Below are 18,708 nucleotides of genomic sequence, written 5' to 3' on the forward strand. Positions count from 1 at the left end.
TCTTTTCAGTTTCCACTTACCAAAACTGAGTACGTAGCAGCAAGCTAGGTACCATGTACCTGTCCCTATGCATTGTCTTCAGTTTCAATGCTCAATTCACTCCAACTTAGTATGCATAGATGAGGCTGCATGCTGATGATGTAATTCGGCTACCCACAAACCCGGCATCCAATGCACTGCCCCAGACAAGTGTGTCAGTTGCTCCCAAAACCAGCCAGTATGGAGCTAAGAATGTTCTGTATTCCAGGAAAAGAAAAAAAATATCTAGGAGATAAAGGCTACGCAACATGTCTCATACTCTGAGGCGAAGAACGTGTTTAGGGCCACACAGCCACCTATGTTCATGAACTCATACTCCTCACCATTGGAGCAGCCTGTAACAGAGGCGTTGACATCCAGATATTGACAGCTGAACACAGTAGAAAACCTGCAGCTGTAAATGTAGCTACAAAACTGCTCCACTGGCTACACTGACAAATTTTCCTACAATTTTAACAATTGTAGCTGTAAGAAAGAATGATACAGCTCATAGCAGACAAGTCAGTAGTATTTTAAAGTCTTTTTTTATTGTGCTGTGTTTATTGATAGAGCTTGGTTTTCGAACTTATTATTGTTTTAATAGATTTTTAGCCACTCTTGTCTCTATTCCAGGAGAGGTCACTGATTCCCCTGCAGTTTACCACCCAAAAGCATGTAACACTAACAGCATACAGAAAAGAGAAACAGAAAAATGTTACTGTTAAAATTAGCTTTACCACTGTCCTCAAAGTCCTAACTGGGGTGGAGGGGAGAAAAAAATCTAAAAGATCAGGTCCAAAACCATCAGACCATGTGGCTTCGGTACTGTCTTATGGTTCAAGACGATGGTTTGTGTGTGTTGTCTGCCTAATGGAACTACCAAGACACTCAATCAACAACAACCCCCCCCCCCCCCCCAAAATCCCAATCATCTATCTTATGAAAATCCCACACAACGGAGCAACAAAATGGACAGAAAAAACTCCCCACAAAGATGGTGGCTTCCATATGGCAGTGAAAACGAATGGGTTCAGGATACAAGTGGAGGAACTACGGGAAGACCAATCTGTATATGTTTTCAGGAGACACATTTTAAATTATTTGATGATCCTGAGTGATATGACTACAACATCCTCACAAAAAAAAAAAAAAAAAAAAAAAAAAATGGTGATAGCAGAGAGAGAGGTAGAGAGGACGGACTATTTTCATAAACAATGCATACGACTCCTTGACTCTTCCTTTCACTACCAGCCTACAAGCAGTCACTATATCAGTGCATGTGCATCATAGATTGACAGTGTTTTTCCTATGCCTGCCCACACATTATGTGCGTGGTGGAAAAGGCTCTCACTAACCTCATTATGCAACTCCCCAAAACTTTTCTTCTATGTGGATATTGTAATGCGCACAGTGGGCTTTGGGTTGCAGAATCCACTTCCTCCAGTGTTAAGAGCAACCGAGAACTTGATAATGTCATCACTTGTCTGTTGATCAGGGTATAGAGACATGAACTCCAGAGGTGTTGTTTACTGCTGTTGATCTTTGTGTGCTCTACAGCGCTTGCACGCACTGCTCAGTGCAAAGTGGTTTATGATTTGCTCTCACGTGATTACTGCCTGATCTGGATCCACCTTCTACATGGAGGTGCAATGATTCAAGTACTGTCCAGCTGCAGAGAACCCCAACAACTTCCTGGTAATAACGGCAAAATTTTGCTAGAAGAGCTTGTGGCCGTAGTTCCTGATAATATACCATTCCACTAAAAGTGCAATTTTATGTAAGACCATCAGTTGGATTCCCAGGAAATTTGGGAGGTTCCCAGTGGCTGCTATAATGATGAATGGAAGTTTGCAGGCCAACTTATGAGACACTGCCCAGACAGTGGCAGAATATTTTGTCAGAATTACCACCACTTCCAGTTAAGGTCCAGTTTCCTGACGCTGCAGTGTGTTTATTGAGAGGGACAGTTAGGATTTCACTTCCACCAATGATAATGAGTACAACTGCCCCTTTTCTGTGTGGGAGCTCCATTGTCTCTGCCTCATGATACATCATCTCGCCACAGTAGAGTTAATTAAAGCCTGTTAAGGCACTTCAGAGGGTTAAGGAAAGAAATCTTCCTCATACTACTTAACTTAATTTGGGTGTAGGGCACTTTCCTGACTCCTGGAGGGAAGCAGTTTAATCCCACTTTGAAAACCTGAGAAGGAGAGTACATGTTCTGTGTATTTATATCACTTAATGGATGTATTTTTTGACATCGAGAAGACCTGTGATACTACGTGGTGGAGGCCTAATATAATTGAACAGTTTCATAAATGGGGTTTTTGATGACATTCGTACATGTGTATGGTCGTTTCTTTTGTTGAATTCTCTCTCCCAAGGCAGTGTTAGTGTTACTGTCCTTGCTGTAGCTATTGATGGCACAACATCAATAGTTAAAAGTCCTGTCCACTGTTCTTTGTTTGTGGACAATTTCTCAGTCTGTTGTTCCTCCTTGCAAAATTCTGTTGGTCGCAGCTGACTATTAGATGGTTGTAGGAATGGATGGAGCAGAGAGGTTTCAATTTCTCAACTGTGTGTCTCTTAACTTTTCACATTCTGTTTTGAACTTAGGTAGGTTGAAGATGAGGGACACAGATTTCAGTTCTGAAGAAATACAGGTTTCTATACCTCACATTTGATTTTTGAGCATACCTGGTTACCACACATCAGTAGTGACGAGCAAAAATGTTCTTTTCAGAAATCAGATCAGAAATGGTCACTCATTGGAATGAACTAGTTCTTTTTCATGACTCACTACTCACTCTCAAAATAAGTTAAATGAAGGCACAGTGCCTTTTTAATCCATGTCACTAAACCTGTATTTTTATCTGATTTTGAAAGAACATGTAAATAGGAGTCATAATTTTGTGTTATGTCCCTAGTAATTTTGAGATATAAAAAGTTTTATTATTTACTGTAAGAATTATAAAAATTACAACAAAATCCCAAATCTTTATCAAGTGAAAAAATTTTAAGAATGAAGACTAATTCTTGTCACATTTTGATACTTTTATTGAAAAAAAAATGCAAAATAAGAACTCGCCATATAGCGGAGATGCTGAGTCCCAGATAGACACACCAAATGGATTTTCACACTTATAGCTTTCGGCCAATGGCTTTTGTCAACAATAGACACACACACACACACACACACACACACACACACACATGCACAAGAAGATTCGTGTGTGTGTGTGTGTGTATGTGTGTGTCTATTGTTGACAAAGACCATTGGCCGAAAGCTTCAAGTGTGAAAATTTTGTTGTTGTGCCTACCTGCGACTCAGCATCTCCGTTATATGGTGAATAACATTTTTCCCTCTCATAATATTGTTACATCCCATCCTGGATTTTCCATTGTTTGATCAGTATAAGAACTATAACGTAGTTGTAATTAAAGTGCCTCTGCAGTCGTCATTTACAGGCAGTATTACCGTGTATATATATCTAAAAAGGAAAAATTAATCATTATTGTCATTTATGAATGAAATCTGAGCCATTTTAGTGGATGTGAGTCTGTTTCTTTTCTTGTGCATATTTATCCTGCTTTTGAAAGTATTCGTTCACTGGGCACTGACGTTGCTGTGATACTTAACACTTTTGGAACCAATTGGTACGGCATTCACCACAACAATTTTCTTGTTTCCCACCAGATTAAGGGATTGTTGTTTCTAGGCCAATACCCCTCCACTAAATATTTGTCCAAGTCGACAATTGCCATACTTTCCGGGTCATGACTTGAGTGAAGCTGACCAATAGTTTCATCAAACTGTTCCCAAGCTGGAGAAGTCTCATGTGTTATGGTGGTAATTGGTTGAGAAATAAACTATTTTTTCTTGTTGAACAACCAACACTTTCATTTCTGCAATAGCCTTTGTATAGCAATCCTGAGATTTTTTGTCTCCCTTTTGAAGGGGTGTTCCAGTAATGTTGCTTGACCAGTCAATTTGTTTCTGGAAATAACACCAAACCACTCTGATAACCCTTTAAGGAAATTATAAACCTATGTCTATTTCTTGAGGACATTCTTTATTTTTGTTTTCAAAAGATTTCAGTTGCTATTCCATTAATCTTAGCAAGATTTTCATTTTTGAAAGCGAGACTATTTTTTCTGAGGACACCTCTTTGGTTTCCTCAGCAAAAACTTCAAAAAATCTGTAAAGCCTGTTACATTATGTCCCACTCTGTATATTTTAAGGTGATCGATTTTCCACCTAAAAAAGCAAGGTGAGAAATCATGGGTCTTTATTTAAAGTAAATATATGCAACATTTCGGAAGTAGAGTTCCATCTGGTTGGGACATCTTGTTTCAGTTTATCGGTCATTTATTAAATTTTCGTGCATTTCAGCAAGTTTGATGAAAGCAATGGGTCTCTTCTTAAAAAAATGTAATTCTTTTGACCTCAATCAACAGTTTTCTGTATAGATTTCTCAACTGTGTGTTGCACAGTGAGGTTTAAAGAATGTGCAAAGCATGGACTATGTGGAATTTGCACAAACATGACAGTTAATTTCATATTTGATGCATTGTGTGTTATTGTAGAGGTGGTTTTAAAATCTGTATTGTATTTGGCAATAATAAACTTTACCGAGTTTGAGATGTTTTCTGCAGTGCGTCTGTCTTCGAATTGTGGGTGTTGTAAAGGGTTTGACTTTAGTTCACTTTTCTCGTCTATGATATGTCCAGTCAGAGCATAGAAACTAATGTTATTTACTCTTGTCCACACATTAGAAATAAGGGAGATTGACTTTGTCGTGGACAAATCATTTTTAATTTTATCAAATAACTCATGATACAAAATAGGAATTAGAGAGTTTGGCAGTGTTTTTCAACTTGGTAAATTAATATTTGGGCAAAGCATACAATATATGTATATTTTTAAGTTCTGACCTTCAACTATAGAGAAAGGACGGTATTCTCTGCAAATCATTTTTAAAAACAGTACATGTAATGCCATACTTTTATTTAATGTGGGTGGATTGATAATATTAAAACGTGTAATTATTGGTTGTTGTAAATGAAAAATAGTTGGGGGTGAGGGCATCACAGAAGGCAATAAATCAGGACTTGGTCCAGAACCCGACAACACTAACGGGCTGGATACAACTTGAGACTCGATTCTCCTTTCTGGGAGGATACCTCCACCCAAGGTGGAAGCAGATGTTAGTGAGGACAGTTCTCAAGAAATGATTTCTTGAATTTCTACATCAGTTGATGGCAGTCTTGATCAGCTTCCTGACCCATATTGTTTCAGAGGTATCGTAGAATGCTTAGATTTTAGATGTCCCTTCTGGTTTGATGATGAACCAGAAGACATGGAAATTATCAGCTGACAGTAGCGGCATTTTCGTTTTGGTAAAATGGTGCCATACATCGCTTGTAATTCTTCTAGTCAAAGGCAGTGTGATTGACATATTGTTGTGCAGCAGTGCAAAGTACACTGGAAAAATTAAAATACTTACTCATAACATAGGCATTTTAAATTGCAAAAGAGTAAAGTGAAAACAAATATACATGCAGCACATTGTATAATCAGAAGTTACAGAGTAGGATGTAGGACATTATGATCTGCGAAACCTAGCCCCACAGTCATTAAGTTTGTATCATATACAAAAAGAGCTGAAACAGTCATAGTGATTAAGGAACTCACGAAGACAAGTCTGACAATGCACAAAGATTTCACTGCTGAAAGAGAAAAATTTTTAATTATGTATTATCTGTACTTTGGCTACGTAGTGTGTGAACGAGAGATGGCAAGGTAATGGTGTAGATAAAGACTGGAAAACAGCACTGCAAATCAACTCTAAAGCCTGTGCTTTAGGAGATGCGAACTTGTCTGATCATGCAGCTACAGGTTCTACCAGTGTGTCTGTATTGTTACTGTAGAACATGGTTGGCCATCACATTCAGCACATTTTGGCGAAATCCGCCATATATTTCAGGATATCAACATCCATGGCTTTCTTCTGAGAAGTGCGAGCATCCGGCTCAAGCCCAGTGTGCTCTCCAGTTCCTTAAATATTGACTCCATTGTCCCAAACCACAACAGAAATAGCAGATGAGGAGTGGAGTAGCGGCATGCAAATGCTTTGACTTATTACCACCCATGCCACACACATCCAACAGTAATGAAGACAAAGAAGTCAAATATATGTTCGTAAACATCACTTTCCTTCACAAAATTTGCCTCATCTGCATCCTTTACAGACTTCTGCAATTAGGTGGGATGCCTTTTTCAGAACTGACCATTAAGAACTCGATTCGACTTTGGAGCATACAAATAATCAGGGTGTATCCGACCCGGGACAACCGGGAATTCCGGGAAAAACCCGGGAATTTTTTCATCCGGGAGAAAACCCGGGAATTTTTCGGAATTCCAGGAATTTTTCATTGTTTTCGCTTTCAGTTACATTTTTGTAGTTTTGACTGCAGAATTGATTCTCTAGCAAAGAATGTTATTGTATCCTGCTACTGGGCAGCAATAAAATATAAACGAGAGGGAAAAAAATAAAACTGTAGTGGCAAAGGAAATGTGCATTTTACGACAACAAAACACCGTGCACGCACAAGCGTCTACATATAGCAAAAATATGTTAAAGGCCGTAGGGCGCAGACTGTAATTCTTCGTAACAATAAACTGCTTGCTATGAGCATGACGTCACAACTGTTCACATTAGGTTCGTTTGACCAGTTGCCAGCGGTCTGTTGCGCATGCACATTTGACTCGCGTATAAGCAGTACCTTCTCTCGCTTCCCGCTTATTGAAGTTTGGCTGTTAGCTGCATTGGTAGTAGCAGCAAGCAGCCAGATGCAAACGAGAAAAATTTTTCTCGCGCGCCCTAGCTGCCAGATTCGCGCTTGCACAGAGTTGTCTGAGTTGTAGTGGGGAGGGGGTTAGTCTCCACGTGACCCGTGTTTACGTTAAGTGATTTCGCTGCTTCTCTTCGTGTACAGCTCCCACGTCAAATGAAAACAAAACGGATTTCTGTGGCCGGGAGCTATCAAGTGAATTAAAATGCATTCACATAATTACAGAGGGCAAAAATATATTATTAATTTCAGTTTCTGATTTTATTTTCTTTCCAAGTTAGTAGCAGTCAAGCATTAATCGCCTTGCAGAAGAATGAAGTTATTTTTGCAAGTTTGCTAAAGAAATTCCGCTGAGGCAATCATTTTATTTGAAACGAAGTGTTTCATTTAACAATTTTGGGTACTTCCAACTGTTCGGTGAATTTCAAGTGCACGTTATCATCTTCTGCCATGTATGGCATTATGCCATAATAAAGAACCAAATATGAGATCGTAGAGTACTGGTACTCCAAGAAAATTTACATCCCAAAAACCACACTGAAAAGCTTAATATCAGATGGGACCTACTTCATTGTGAATCTGGAAAAAACCAATGTGCACTTCAAGCCAAATTATGCATTTTAGTATGATTCACGAAATTTTGATGCCTTTTGGAGTATCCTCTGATGCCCTGTTTCTTTTATGGTGTAGTGTAAGCTCTCTTAGTGCTTTATACACACGAACATGCGGGCTTCCTACACCACTGCAGTTGCACACGCACAATAATTCGTTTTTGGCGCTCTCTGGCAACTGGTAAATCGAACCTATAACTAACAGTATTGCGAACGGTGGTTAGAAAAGCGTTACTTTCAAAGTAAATTTCTTTTTACGCAAGATGAATTATGTTACGTGTGTGAAAGTGGGATGGATATCTAAATCACAGAGCGTTCGAAACTGAACAGTTTGAGGACCAGCCACTTCAAGAATTTCGAGCCGAGGCATTTATGTCACAATTTTAAATTTACTGGCACATTTGTGTGATGTATCTTAAAGTATATCACACCAAAAAAAGACCAATATTACACGTGAAAGCTTAGCTTTTCTTGTAGATATACGGTACTGTGTACATTAATGTAAACCGTTAACTTTTCCTCTTGTGTGTTCGCGCTATGTAACCAGTAATCTTGCTAGTGGCTGACTATAACACGTGCCCTATGCTCTGAATAGCTGCTGTCATCGGCTGGCGAGATCTCGTGGCTTGAGATATGACTCGCTTACAAAAGGACATCACAACCTCGGTTGCAACGCTCCGGAAACTAACAAGCTGTGTTTGGTGCAATTCGAATTTATACTTTCGTAATACGAAAATATGCTGCGTATATGTTGCTGCAAATCAAAGGTCTTTCCAAAACTTCTCTGCTCCGGCTTTTCTTTTTTTTTCCGGGAAGTTCTACGCGATTATATAAAATGTTAACCATTCAAAGGATTGATAAGTTTTACAGTTCCGAGGGAACTTTTTCTGTGCTAAGTGACAGTAGGTCGCCCGGGAAAAAGCATATTTTTTAAACGGGATATCCGGGAGAAATCCGGGAATAATCCGGGAATTTTTTTTCCTTGTCCCTGTATACACCCTGATAATGCTAGTAACACATGAATATTGTGTCCCTTCACTTTGAAATTCACATGTGTAATTTGTTCTCCAATTGTAGCAGTACTTGCAGTACTTCAGTTTACACATATCCATAATGCAGCCTATAGTCTCACTCTCATACATATATATGCAATGAAATCCACAAGTAAAGAATCAGCTCACATCATCATACTCATGACTTACTCTCTAAAATATCAAAGGAATAAACTGTAACTGACAACATACAGGGACTTAAAGTGTATCACTGTACCTGAACTTGCATTGGGGGTGCAAGAGATAATTTGGGAGACGACTTCCATTCCATTCCATTCCATTCCATTCCTGAACTTGAAAGACAACCTCTGTGGATTTACTACCGAACTAAAGCTATTACACAATAAATATGCTCCCTCAAAGACCAGAAACATGAAGGGAAAACCTGCATCTTGGCTAACAGAAGAGCTAAAATAGTTCATGAATCTCTGAGACGCTGCACATCGGACTTACAAACAACCTCCTACCATTGAAAATAAAACTGATTACAAGCAAAAAGCAAACAGAATCAGTCAGTCAGAGAGAAATGATAACTAAGGCATGACAATACATTAATGTAAAATCAGCTTTTACTGTACAGGACGGCCTGACAGTCCAATTGATCAAGCTTATTGTTGACCCACTATTGCTCACAATAACTACTACTATGTAGATCTTGAAGCTCTTGCCTGGAAAACACAGCAGAAACACTCATTCCCATCAAAATACAATCACTAGAGATGTAGCTGGGTATGTTCTTGATGACATTATTACCCAGTGGGCAGAAGATATTTAGGAAGACTGAGAAAAATAACAATTTCAACCAAGATAGCGTAACAGACAAATGGCCATGCAAAGAAAAGAGGAAATATCATATTAAAAATATTATGATTTTTTCTTAAATAACTGTGATTTTCATAAGTTACGTAATTACATATAAAACTATGGTCTGGTGTAAGAGGGGTCGTGAAGGCATTAATCTGTCCAGGTTGAGTGAATAATTAAAAAATTAAACAAAGCACTCGGGTTGTTCCAGGATGAATGTTCAATAACTATGTGGGGATGAAAGGAATGATTATTGGAAGAAAAGAATTTCATGTGGGCATATGCACTGTTCTGAATGGTATCAGAGATAGAACATATTTAATATACATTGTTATTTATTTTCTTTATTATTGAGTACATTGTCACTTTTTACGATGTACCACAGTAGTGTAGGTGAAGTTGAGACAAATAATTTGATATAGGACAAGTGGGATATCAAATTGGGAAACTACCACCAAATGGCTTAAAAAAAAAAAGCCTACCTACATCTCAGTGCCTGTGCGTTGTGCAAGATTTTCCTTATTTTCTCTTTCTCCTCTTTTTCCTAGAGGAAAAATGAATAGGACATTTTTATAGGAAATTTGATGTAGTGTAATTTTTACTGTGACATGTTTTCGCTACAGGCCTTAGATTTCGAGTTATTGAAGAACACCTACAAAAGTAACTTTAAATGTGTTCTGTTTCAGAAACACTTTTGAATATGACATATGTCCATATTTTGTTATTTGCTTCAAATGATCATTCCTGTCATATCCCTGAATATTGAAAATTCCTCCTGAGACAACCCATATACATGTACTATCATAATTGTTAGTTAAAATAATTTGTGTTACACATACCATTATTTTTATAAGAAGTTAAGTTCAGATGGAGAGGTGTTCAGTCAGGAAAGTGAGTTGCAAGCTGTATCACAGTGCCAAGAATGCAGAGAAAAAGTGACACATCAGGTAACCATGTGATCTGCTCCATGTAAATTCATCCTTGAGAGTGGTGGGGAGCAGCGAGCTACCTTGCAGTCTGACCCGTAAGAATGGTGGGGAGAAGTGAGCTATCCTGTGATCTGGTCCGTTCAAATGGTGGGGAGTAGTGAGCTAGTGGATGGCTTATGGTCCGATTAGTGAGAATGACGGGAGCTCCAAGCTATTGGAAGGTGAGTGATGACTGCGTCACCTTGCGATACGCTCCTCTAGCACACACAGGCTAAAGACCACAGCTTATATTATTGCAGAGAACGCATTCCATGTATGATGCTAAGTCAAAAGATGAGAAGTAACATCCCACCCAAAAGCATGTAAACACTTATTGAGCTTCTGAAATTTGAGGCATTTATTTTCAAATGAAATGCATAAACTTGATTCACATTAATGTACCATTCTAACGAGCCATTCCCTCATTAGCTGTGCAGTCAGCTTGGAGGATTGCTAAGTGGAGGAACCCGAGGCGATTCTCAGCTGGGCCAAAGATTTTAGATCTCCCCCCCCCCCTCCCCCCTCCCCCCCCCTCTCCTGCCACTTGACCATTGGATAGCTGAATGGGTATGGCCCAACGAGGGAGATGGGGAGGGGGGGGGGGACCATGGAGGTTTCTTTATCTTCTGTTGTTTTTCGTGAATGAGGAAATCAACATGTGCACTTGATCTATAACACATTTTTTCGTAGCTTGGGGAAACGTTTTCTTTAGGACGTGGCATATGGCACCGTTGCAGCTGCCTACCAGACAATTTTCATTGTGCTCATTACAGCCACCAGCGATGAGCTACCTCCATTTTTTTCTGAATCATCTGTCACTCCCTCCTTAGAAGGATCTGGCTATTTGAATCAATTCAGAAGCGGACTGCCCGTCTCTACACCTTAGGGACACCAAGTCCCAAAGGGCACTAAATATTTTAAAATGCATTAGCCATAGTTCATGGGGAGCAGACCGAACCTGTCTTCTCCAGTTTTACAGAACATTTGTGTGTTCACGGCTTTATCATGGGTGCAGGATGTGTGGTTCTGCAAGATCCGTCTACTTAAAAATGTTGATGCAGTGTATAATGGAGGATTTAAGCTTGCAACTTGGGCCTTTAGAGCCAGTACTATAAAGAGCCTGTACAGTGAGGCTCATGTGCCCTCCTCGCTCGATATAAGGTGGCAACTCCTCATAGTGTGACACTTCTGTAAGACAGTACTTGTGTAAAAGGTGCGTGCGTACCATAATATTGCTTCTCACCAATGGAAAGACATTTTCATTACAGGCACTGAGTAGTGAAACCCTATTTGTGTGATGGATTGTCTTATAGAGGTGGTTGTGGTTGATGGAAGGATTGCCTTTGAGATGGGTGTGACTGATTTTATGGTTTTACACCAAGGTCGGAGCAATTTGCATTGCAAATTTAACTGTTGTATCTTCATTTAATAACTTTTTAGATAGCCATCATAATTTTAAAATTGTATTCACTGATGGCTCAAAGCAAGAGTATCCCTTGGATGTACAGTCGTGTTCCCAACTATTTATTCAGGATTTGCTTTTCTAATGAATTACCATATTTACTGCAGAGCTCCATGAAATCCGGAAAGCACTGTCGCAGACGAGGCATCTAAAGTACAAAAAGTTTTTCATTTCCTGTGATTCCCTTAGTGCTCTGTTGTCATTGCAGCAAATGTAGTCAGCGGTGTACATGACGCAAAATGTGTTTGACATATTTTATCTTCTTCAACAGGAAGCAAATCATTAATCATTCTGCTGGTTACTGAGGCAAATGGGAATTTAGGGGAATGAGCAAGGAGTGACTGCAGCCAAAAAGGCCTGCATGAAACACAGTGTGCCATGCCTTGCAGGCTGTCTTTTTGCTGTTGAATCGGGAACCATATGAGTGTGGGAAGAGGAGAAGCTGTCACTGGAAACAACTATGTGCCCATGACATACCTCAAATCACTCAATCTCGTAAGATGAATTTTATCCTGACCCACCTTTGAATTGGATATTGTCCTCTAACATACTTCATCATACACTCCTGGAAATGGAAAAAAGAACACATTGACACCGGTGTGTCAGACCCACCATACTTGCTCCGGACACTGCGAGAGGGCTGTACAAGCAATGATCACACGCACGGCACAGCGGACACACCAGGAACCGTGGTGTTGGCCGTCGAATGGCGCTAGCTGCGCAGCATTTGTGCACCGCCGCCGTCAGTGTCAGCCAGTTTGCCGTGGCATACGGAGCTCCATCGCAGTCTTTAACACTGGTAGCATGCCGCGACAGCGTGGACGTGAACCGTATGTGCAGTTGACGGACTTTGAGCGAGGGCGTATAGTGGGCATGCGGGAGGCCGGGTGGACGTACCGCCGAATTGCTCAACACGTGGGGCGTGAGGTCTCCACAGTACATCGATGTTGTCGCCAGTGGTCGGCGGAAGGTGCACGTGCCCGTCGACCTGGGACCGGACCGCAGCGACACACGGATGCACGCCAAGACCGTAGGATCCTACGCAGTGCCGTAGGGGACCGCACCGCCACTTCCCAGCAAATTAGGGGCACTGTTGCTCCTGGGGTATCGGCGAGGACCATTCGCAACTGTCTCCATGAAGCTGGGCTACGGTCCCGCACACCGTTAGGCCGTCTTCCGCTCACGCCCCAACATCGTGCAGCCCGCCTCCAGTGGTGTCGCGACAGGCGTGAATGGAGGGACGAATGGAGACGTGTCGTCTTCAGCGATGAGAGTCGCTTCTGCCTTGGTGCCAATGATGGTCGTATGCGTGTTTGGCGCCGTGCAGGTGAGCGCCACAATCAGGACTGCATACGACCGAGGCACACAGGGCCAACACCCGGCATCATGGTGTGGGGAGCGATCTCCTACACTGGCCGTACACCACTGGTCATCGTCGAGGGGACACTGAATAGTGCACGGTACATCCAAACCGTCATCGAACCCATCGTTCTACCATTCCTAGACCGGCAAGGGAACTTGCTGTTCCAACAGCACAATGCATGTCCGCATGTATCCCGTGCCACCCAACGTGCTCTAAAAGGTGTAAGTCAACTACCCTGGCCAGCAAGATCTCCGGATCTGTCCCCCATTGAGCATGTTTGGGACTGCATGAAGCGTCGTCTCACGCGGTCTGCACGTCCAGCACGAACGCTGGTCCAACTGAGGTGCCAGGTGGAAATGGCATGGCAAGCCGTTCCACAGGACTACATCCAGCATCTCTACGATCGTCTCCATGGGCGAATAGCAGCCTGCATTGCTGCGAAAGGTGGATATACACTGTACTAGTGCCGACATTGTGCATGCTCTGTTGTCTGTGTCTATGTGCCTGTGGTTCTGTCAGTGTGATCATGTGATGTATCTAACCCCAGGAATGTGTCAATAAAGTTTCCCCTTCCTGGGACAATGAATTCACAGTGTTCTTATTTCAATTTCCAGGAGTGTATTTCAGCGATGACCCACTGTGTGGTGTCAGTGGCGTGTGAATCAGTGTACACTTTTTTAACTGAATGCCTTTTATATTATGATGAGAGCACAGAAGCAACTTAAGGTAGGGCTGATGATGAGTGTGGTAAAGCTTTTAAAATTTCGTATAGTGTCCAGACTATGGCCTAAGCTTTTAGGCTGGAGATTCTAATGCATTACAAAGTGGCTGGCTCATTCTTTCTATTCCTGTGATCAATTGGCCACAGATGTCTGCTCTACTCTCTTCACCCTGTCCCACAAATGTTACGTTATTATATTAAGTTTTAGATCTGAATAAATGCGTGATTTTCAAATAAGCATGTGCATGTATGTGCATGCATTTTTACTCACACCCCCCCATAAAATTTCAATAAAGGCACGAAGACATCGCTATTGTATGCCCAAACAACACATAATCATATCCATCCACAGATATACACAGTGAGAAGTAAAACATCAGCATGGAAGGCATGACAAGTGATGTATTTGTGCTGCCAATTTCCTGAAGTGAGTGCATGGGGGGAGGGTAGTGAAACTGCACAGCATCCATATCTCTCATCTACTGCCTTTGGGTCTCTTATGCAGTAACAACAATGAAATTAATAGCTTAAAAAGATTCTGCACTGTCATTTCCTACCTGCAATCAAATTATATTTTACAACCAGACTTATTTTAGAAATGTTCATTCGTGTAACCTATTCTTACAAATACTTTGCTTTATTGTTTCTTTTCTTCATTACTTACTTGAGAGCTCATCTGCATACATATCTGGACCAGCATCAGAATCGCCCATTTCTGGGGGTTGCTGCATTCTAAGTCATTAAAAGGCAGGTCCAGTAGCTGACTTCTTTTTAATGTATTGATCGTAAGCTCAGTATATGTGAAAAAGTACGAAGTTACACACAGTTCCTTTACCAGTAGAGTGAAGATTCCCATACTGAATTGCCAAAGAGGGCCAACCTACTTAACTTTATTTCATTACTTATTCGGTGCTGTCATAATTTCCTTTTCATGTTACAGTTTCAACAAAATATTGGAACAGACTGCTTAAAGGTTAGTAATTTAACCTTCTCTTATGCTGCAAATAGCTTGCGGTGTTCAGTTTTACATATATTGCAGTTCCACTTTTCTGATGCAATAGTGTAGAGATAAAGGTGATTATTGCAAAGGGTGTAGGATACAGTTACACGTAAATATTTGATCAAAATTCATGAACATGATATATTATGTAGTACTAGATCATCAATTGTAAACATTTTTGGACACTTGCAAAGCTTTTCATATGTAATGAGTGTTTTGCATAAATCTGTTATTTGTGAGTGAAAGTTACAGTAAATAAGTAACATACCATGTCGTATTAGTTTTCTCTTTTAACAGGTGTGTATATTGTCTGCATTTATTGTAAATTAATGCTGTTGTTTAATTTGTTAGTGAATGTAACCTGAAAACATTTCGAAGAAACAGTAAAACTAGTGGGAAGTTTTTTACTGTTAGCCACTTTAGTTCTAAAAGGCTAATGGTAATTCTTGTAGTGTGTTAGCCTCGTAGATTGAAAGAGAATCAGCAAGCGTAGATTAACGCTATTTGTTTACTGTCTGTAAAACATTGTACCAGGCATAAAGCAGCCCCACTGTGTTGTTGCTCTCAGGAACGGATGACCTGGTTCTGTTAATCAGCAGCTGGAAATTTCCCTGACTACTGTGAAGTGGTGGGAAGCTGATGTGAATAGATGTGGTAAGGGGGCTACCGAGAGTCATGTAGCAAAGTTACCAAAGTTGACTCAAGTACTATGCTTGTGAGAGAAAACTGTTTCTTCTACAGGAAATACAGGATCGGCATTACTCATCCACTTGACTGTGAATGACATGTCCATGGTAGGTCGTGCTGTCCAGTGCAGTGACACAGGAACCAACAAGTTCGAGGTGCCGATTTCCTTCAAAACCACTGGGCCAGTGAGACCCATTTCGCGTGTTGAGAAACCTGCTATGTCTTGTGTCAGTAGAATGGCAACACAAATACGTAGCAGTCTGTTAATCATTGGAGGTTCAAACGTACAGCGAATAATGATAACCGTCAGGAAAATGGAAGCAAGGGATTGGAAGAAACACTAGGTGGACTCAGTGTGTATATCTGGAGGGGGGGCGCTTCATTCAGAATGTTGAAGAGGCTATTCTGGCAGCCATTGATGGAATGGGATGCAGCCAACTGAGTGGAGTGGAAGGCTTGAACCAGAGACTGTGAAGGTTGTGTGACAAGTTAGGCTGTGAATTCCTAGTCTTGCTAAAAGGGTTAAGAATTGTGGGGTCCCCGTCAGTGGGTCAGGTGTGCATTGCACATCAGAGGCAGCCACACAGGTAGCTGACTGTGTGTGGGGTACACACAAGGATTTTTTTCATTAGCTTGCAGTCTAGATAACAACACCTGCAGGTAACCTAGAAGTATTCATGTAAGAGCAAAGAAACCAACAGATGAGAGGATTAACATCCTAGTGGCTCCAAAGTTTGAAGTGCTTCTAGTGTCTCCAGAGTTTAAAGTGCTCCTCAAAAGCAGTGAAGCTCTCATAATAGTAGGTACAGAAAGCTGTGTAAAACCTGAAATTGAAAGTTTTTGAGAAAATTTAAGCATATACACAAAGAATAGGCTAACGAGAAGTAGAGGTGGTGTATTTATCGCAGTACGAAGCAGCTCACATCCACCAAGATAGAAATTAAAGCTGCAGGTAAGATTGTTTGGGTAAGACTCAGTATCAAGGGTGAGCACAAATTGATAATTGGATCCTTCTGTTGACCAGCAACAGAATCACTTCCTGTTGTAACTAAAAACTTTGGAGATGTTACTTTGCTGGTATGTAAGTTCCCTAAACATACTGTAGTCATTGGTGGAGACTTCAATCATCCAAAAATCAACTGGGAAAATTACAGTTATGTTAGTGGTGGGCATGACAAGACAGTGTGTGAAACATTACTACTGGAAACATATTGGATCTAATGGCAACAATTACACCTGACCTCTTTGAGGATGTCCACATTGAAACTGGTATCAGTGACCATGATGCGGTAGTGGCAACAATGATTACCAAAGTAAGAGGTGCATTCAAGTTCTAAGGCCTCCAATTTTTTTTTTTTTTTTTTTTTTCTAATTAACTACTCAGCCGAAATCGATGAAACTGGCGTTACTTCTCGACATAATCGCCCTGCAGACGTACACATTTTTCACAACGCTGACGCCATGATTCCACGGCAGCGGCGAAGGCTTCTTTAGGAGTCTGTTTTGACCATTGGAAAATCGCTGAGGCAATAGCAGCACGGCTGGTGAATGTGCGGCCACGGAGAGTGTCTTTCATTGTTGGAAAAAGCCAAAAGTCACTAGGAGCCAGGTCAGGTGAGTAGGGAGCATGAGGAATCACTTCAAAGTTGTTATCACGAAGAAACTGTTGCGTAACGTTAGCTCGATGTGCGGGTGCTTTGTCTTGGTGAAACAGCACACGCGCAGCCCTTCCCCGACGTTTTTGTTGCAGTGCAGGAAGGAATTTGTTCTTAAAAACATTTTCGTAGGATGCACCTGTTACCGTAGTGCCCTTTGGAACGCAATGGGTAAGGATTACGCCCTCGCTGTCCCAGAACATGGACACCATCATTTTTTCATCACTGGCGGTTACCCGAAATTTTTTTGGTGGCGGTGAATCTGTGTGCTTCCATTGAGCTGACTGGCGCTTTGTTTCTGGATTGAAAAATGGCATCCACGTCTCATCCATTGTCACAACCGACGAAAAGAAAGTCCCATTCATGCTGTCGTTGTGCGTCAACATTGCTTGGCAACATGCCACACGGGCAGCCATGTGGTCGTCCGTCAGCATTCGTGGCACCCACCTGGATGACACTTTTCGCATTTTCAGGTCATCATGCAGGATTGTCTGCACAGAACCCACAGAAATGCCAACTCTGGAGGCGATGTGTTCAACAGTCATTCGGCGATCCCCCAAAACAATTCTCTCCACTTTCTCGATCATGTCGTCAGACCGGCTTGTGCGAGCCTGAGGTTCTTTTGGTTTGTTGTCACACAATGTTCTGCCTTCATTAAACTGTCGCACCCACGAACGCACTTCCGACACATCCATAACTCCATCACCACATGTCTCCTTCAACTGTCGATGAATTTCAATTGGTTTCACACCACGCAAATTCAGAAAACGAATGACTGCACGCCGTTCAAGTAAGCGAAACATCGCCATTTTAAGTATTTAAAACAGTTCTCATTCTTGCCGCTGGCGGTACAATTTCATCTGCCGTACGGTGCTGCCATCTCTGGGATGTATTGACAATTAACGTGGCCTCATTTTAAAACAATGCACATGTTTCTACCTCTTTTCAGTCCAGAGAAAAAAATCTGAGGCCTTACAACTTGAAAGAACCTCGTATGAAGGACAACTGAAACAAATAGAAAGATTTAGATGTCCAGCAAACTAGACAAAGAAGCAGTATGGTCAGATCTCAATGAGGTACTTGAAACTTTCAGCTTAGGACTGGATTGAGTAGAGCAACTAGGGCTCAGGTTTTAAAAGTATAGTTGATCATACACCAAATAGATATGTACCCCTAGGAACAGTTCACAATTGGAGGGTCCTTACATGGTATGCAGTCACTGTAAGGAAACATCTAAAGAAACAGAGATTACTGTGTAATAGGTGTAAGACAAAGCATAGGACAATAGATACAGAGATGCTGAATGAAAAGCGTTCCGCTGTCAAGAGAGCAATGCTTGTGCCGTACTGTGACCATCATAGCAGAATTTTGTGTAATGATTTGCACAAAACCTAAAGAAATTCTGGTCACATATAAAGTATGATAGAGGCACCAAAATTAGTGCCCATGGACTAGACAGGAGCTGAAATGGAGAGTAGCAAAGTAAATGCAGAAATGTTTATTTTCAAATGT

At 41.1% G+C, this 18,708-nt stretch overlaps 1 protein-coding gene across 5 annotated transcripts in view; it reads left to right on the forward strand.

The window, feature by feature from the left end:
* Positions 1-18,708, forward strand: part of LOC126161792 (nuclear pore complex protein Nup93-like) — a 176,602-nt gene that overhangs the window by 110,786 nt on the left and 47,108 nt on the right. For 4 of the 5 annotated variants that reach the window (XM_049917866.1, XM_049917865.1, XM_049917867.1 and 1 more), the window contains one exon: positions 14,795-14,827. The exons of the other annotated variant lie outside the window; for it this stretch is intronic. In XM_049917866.1, coding sequence (XP_049773823.1) covers positions 14,795-14,827 — 33 coding nt within the window. The remainder of the gene's footprint in view (positions 1-14,794; positions 14,828-18,708) is intronic. 5 annotated transcript variants of the gene reach the window in all.

The sequence above is a fragment of the Schistocerca cancellata genome, chromosome 2 (genome assembly GCF_023864275.1).
Source record: "Schistocerca cancellata isolate TAMUIC-IGC-003103 chromosome 2, iqSchCanc2.1, whole genome shotgun sequence".
Classification (NCBI taxonomy): Eukaryota; Metazoa; Arthropoda; class Insecta; order Orthoptera; family Acrididae; genus Schistocerca; species Schistocerca cancellata.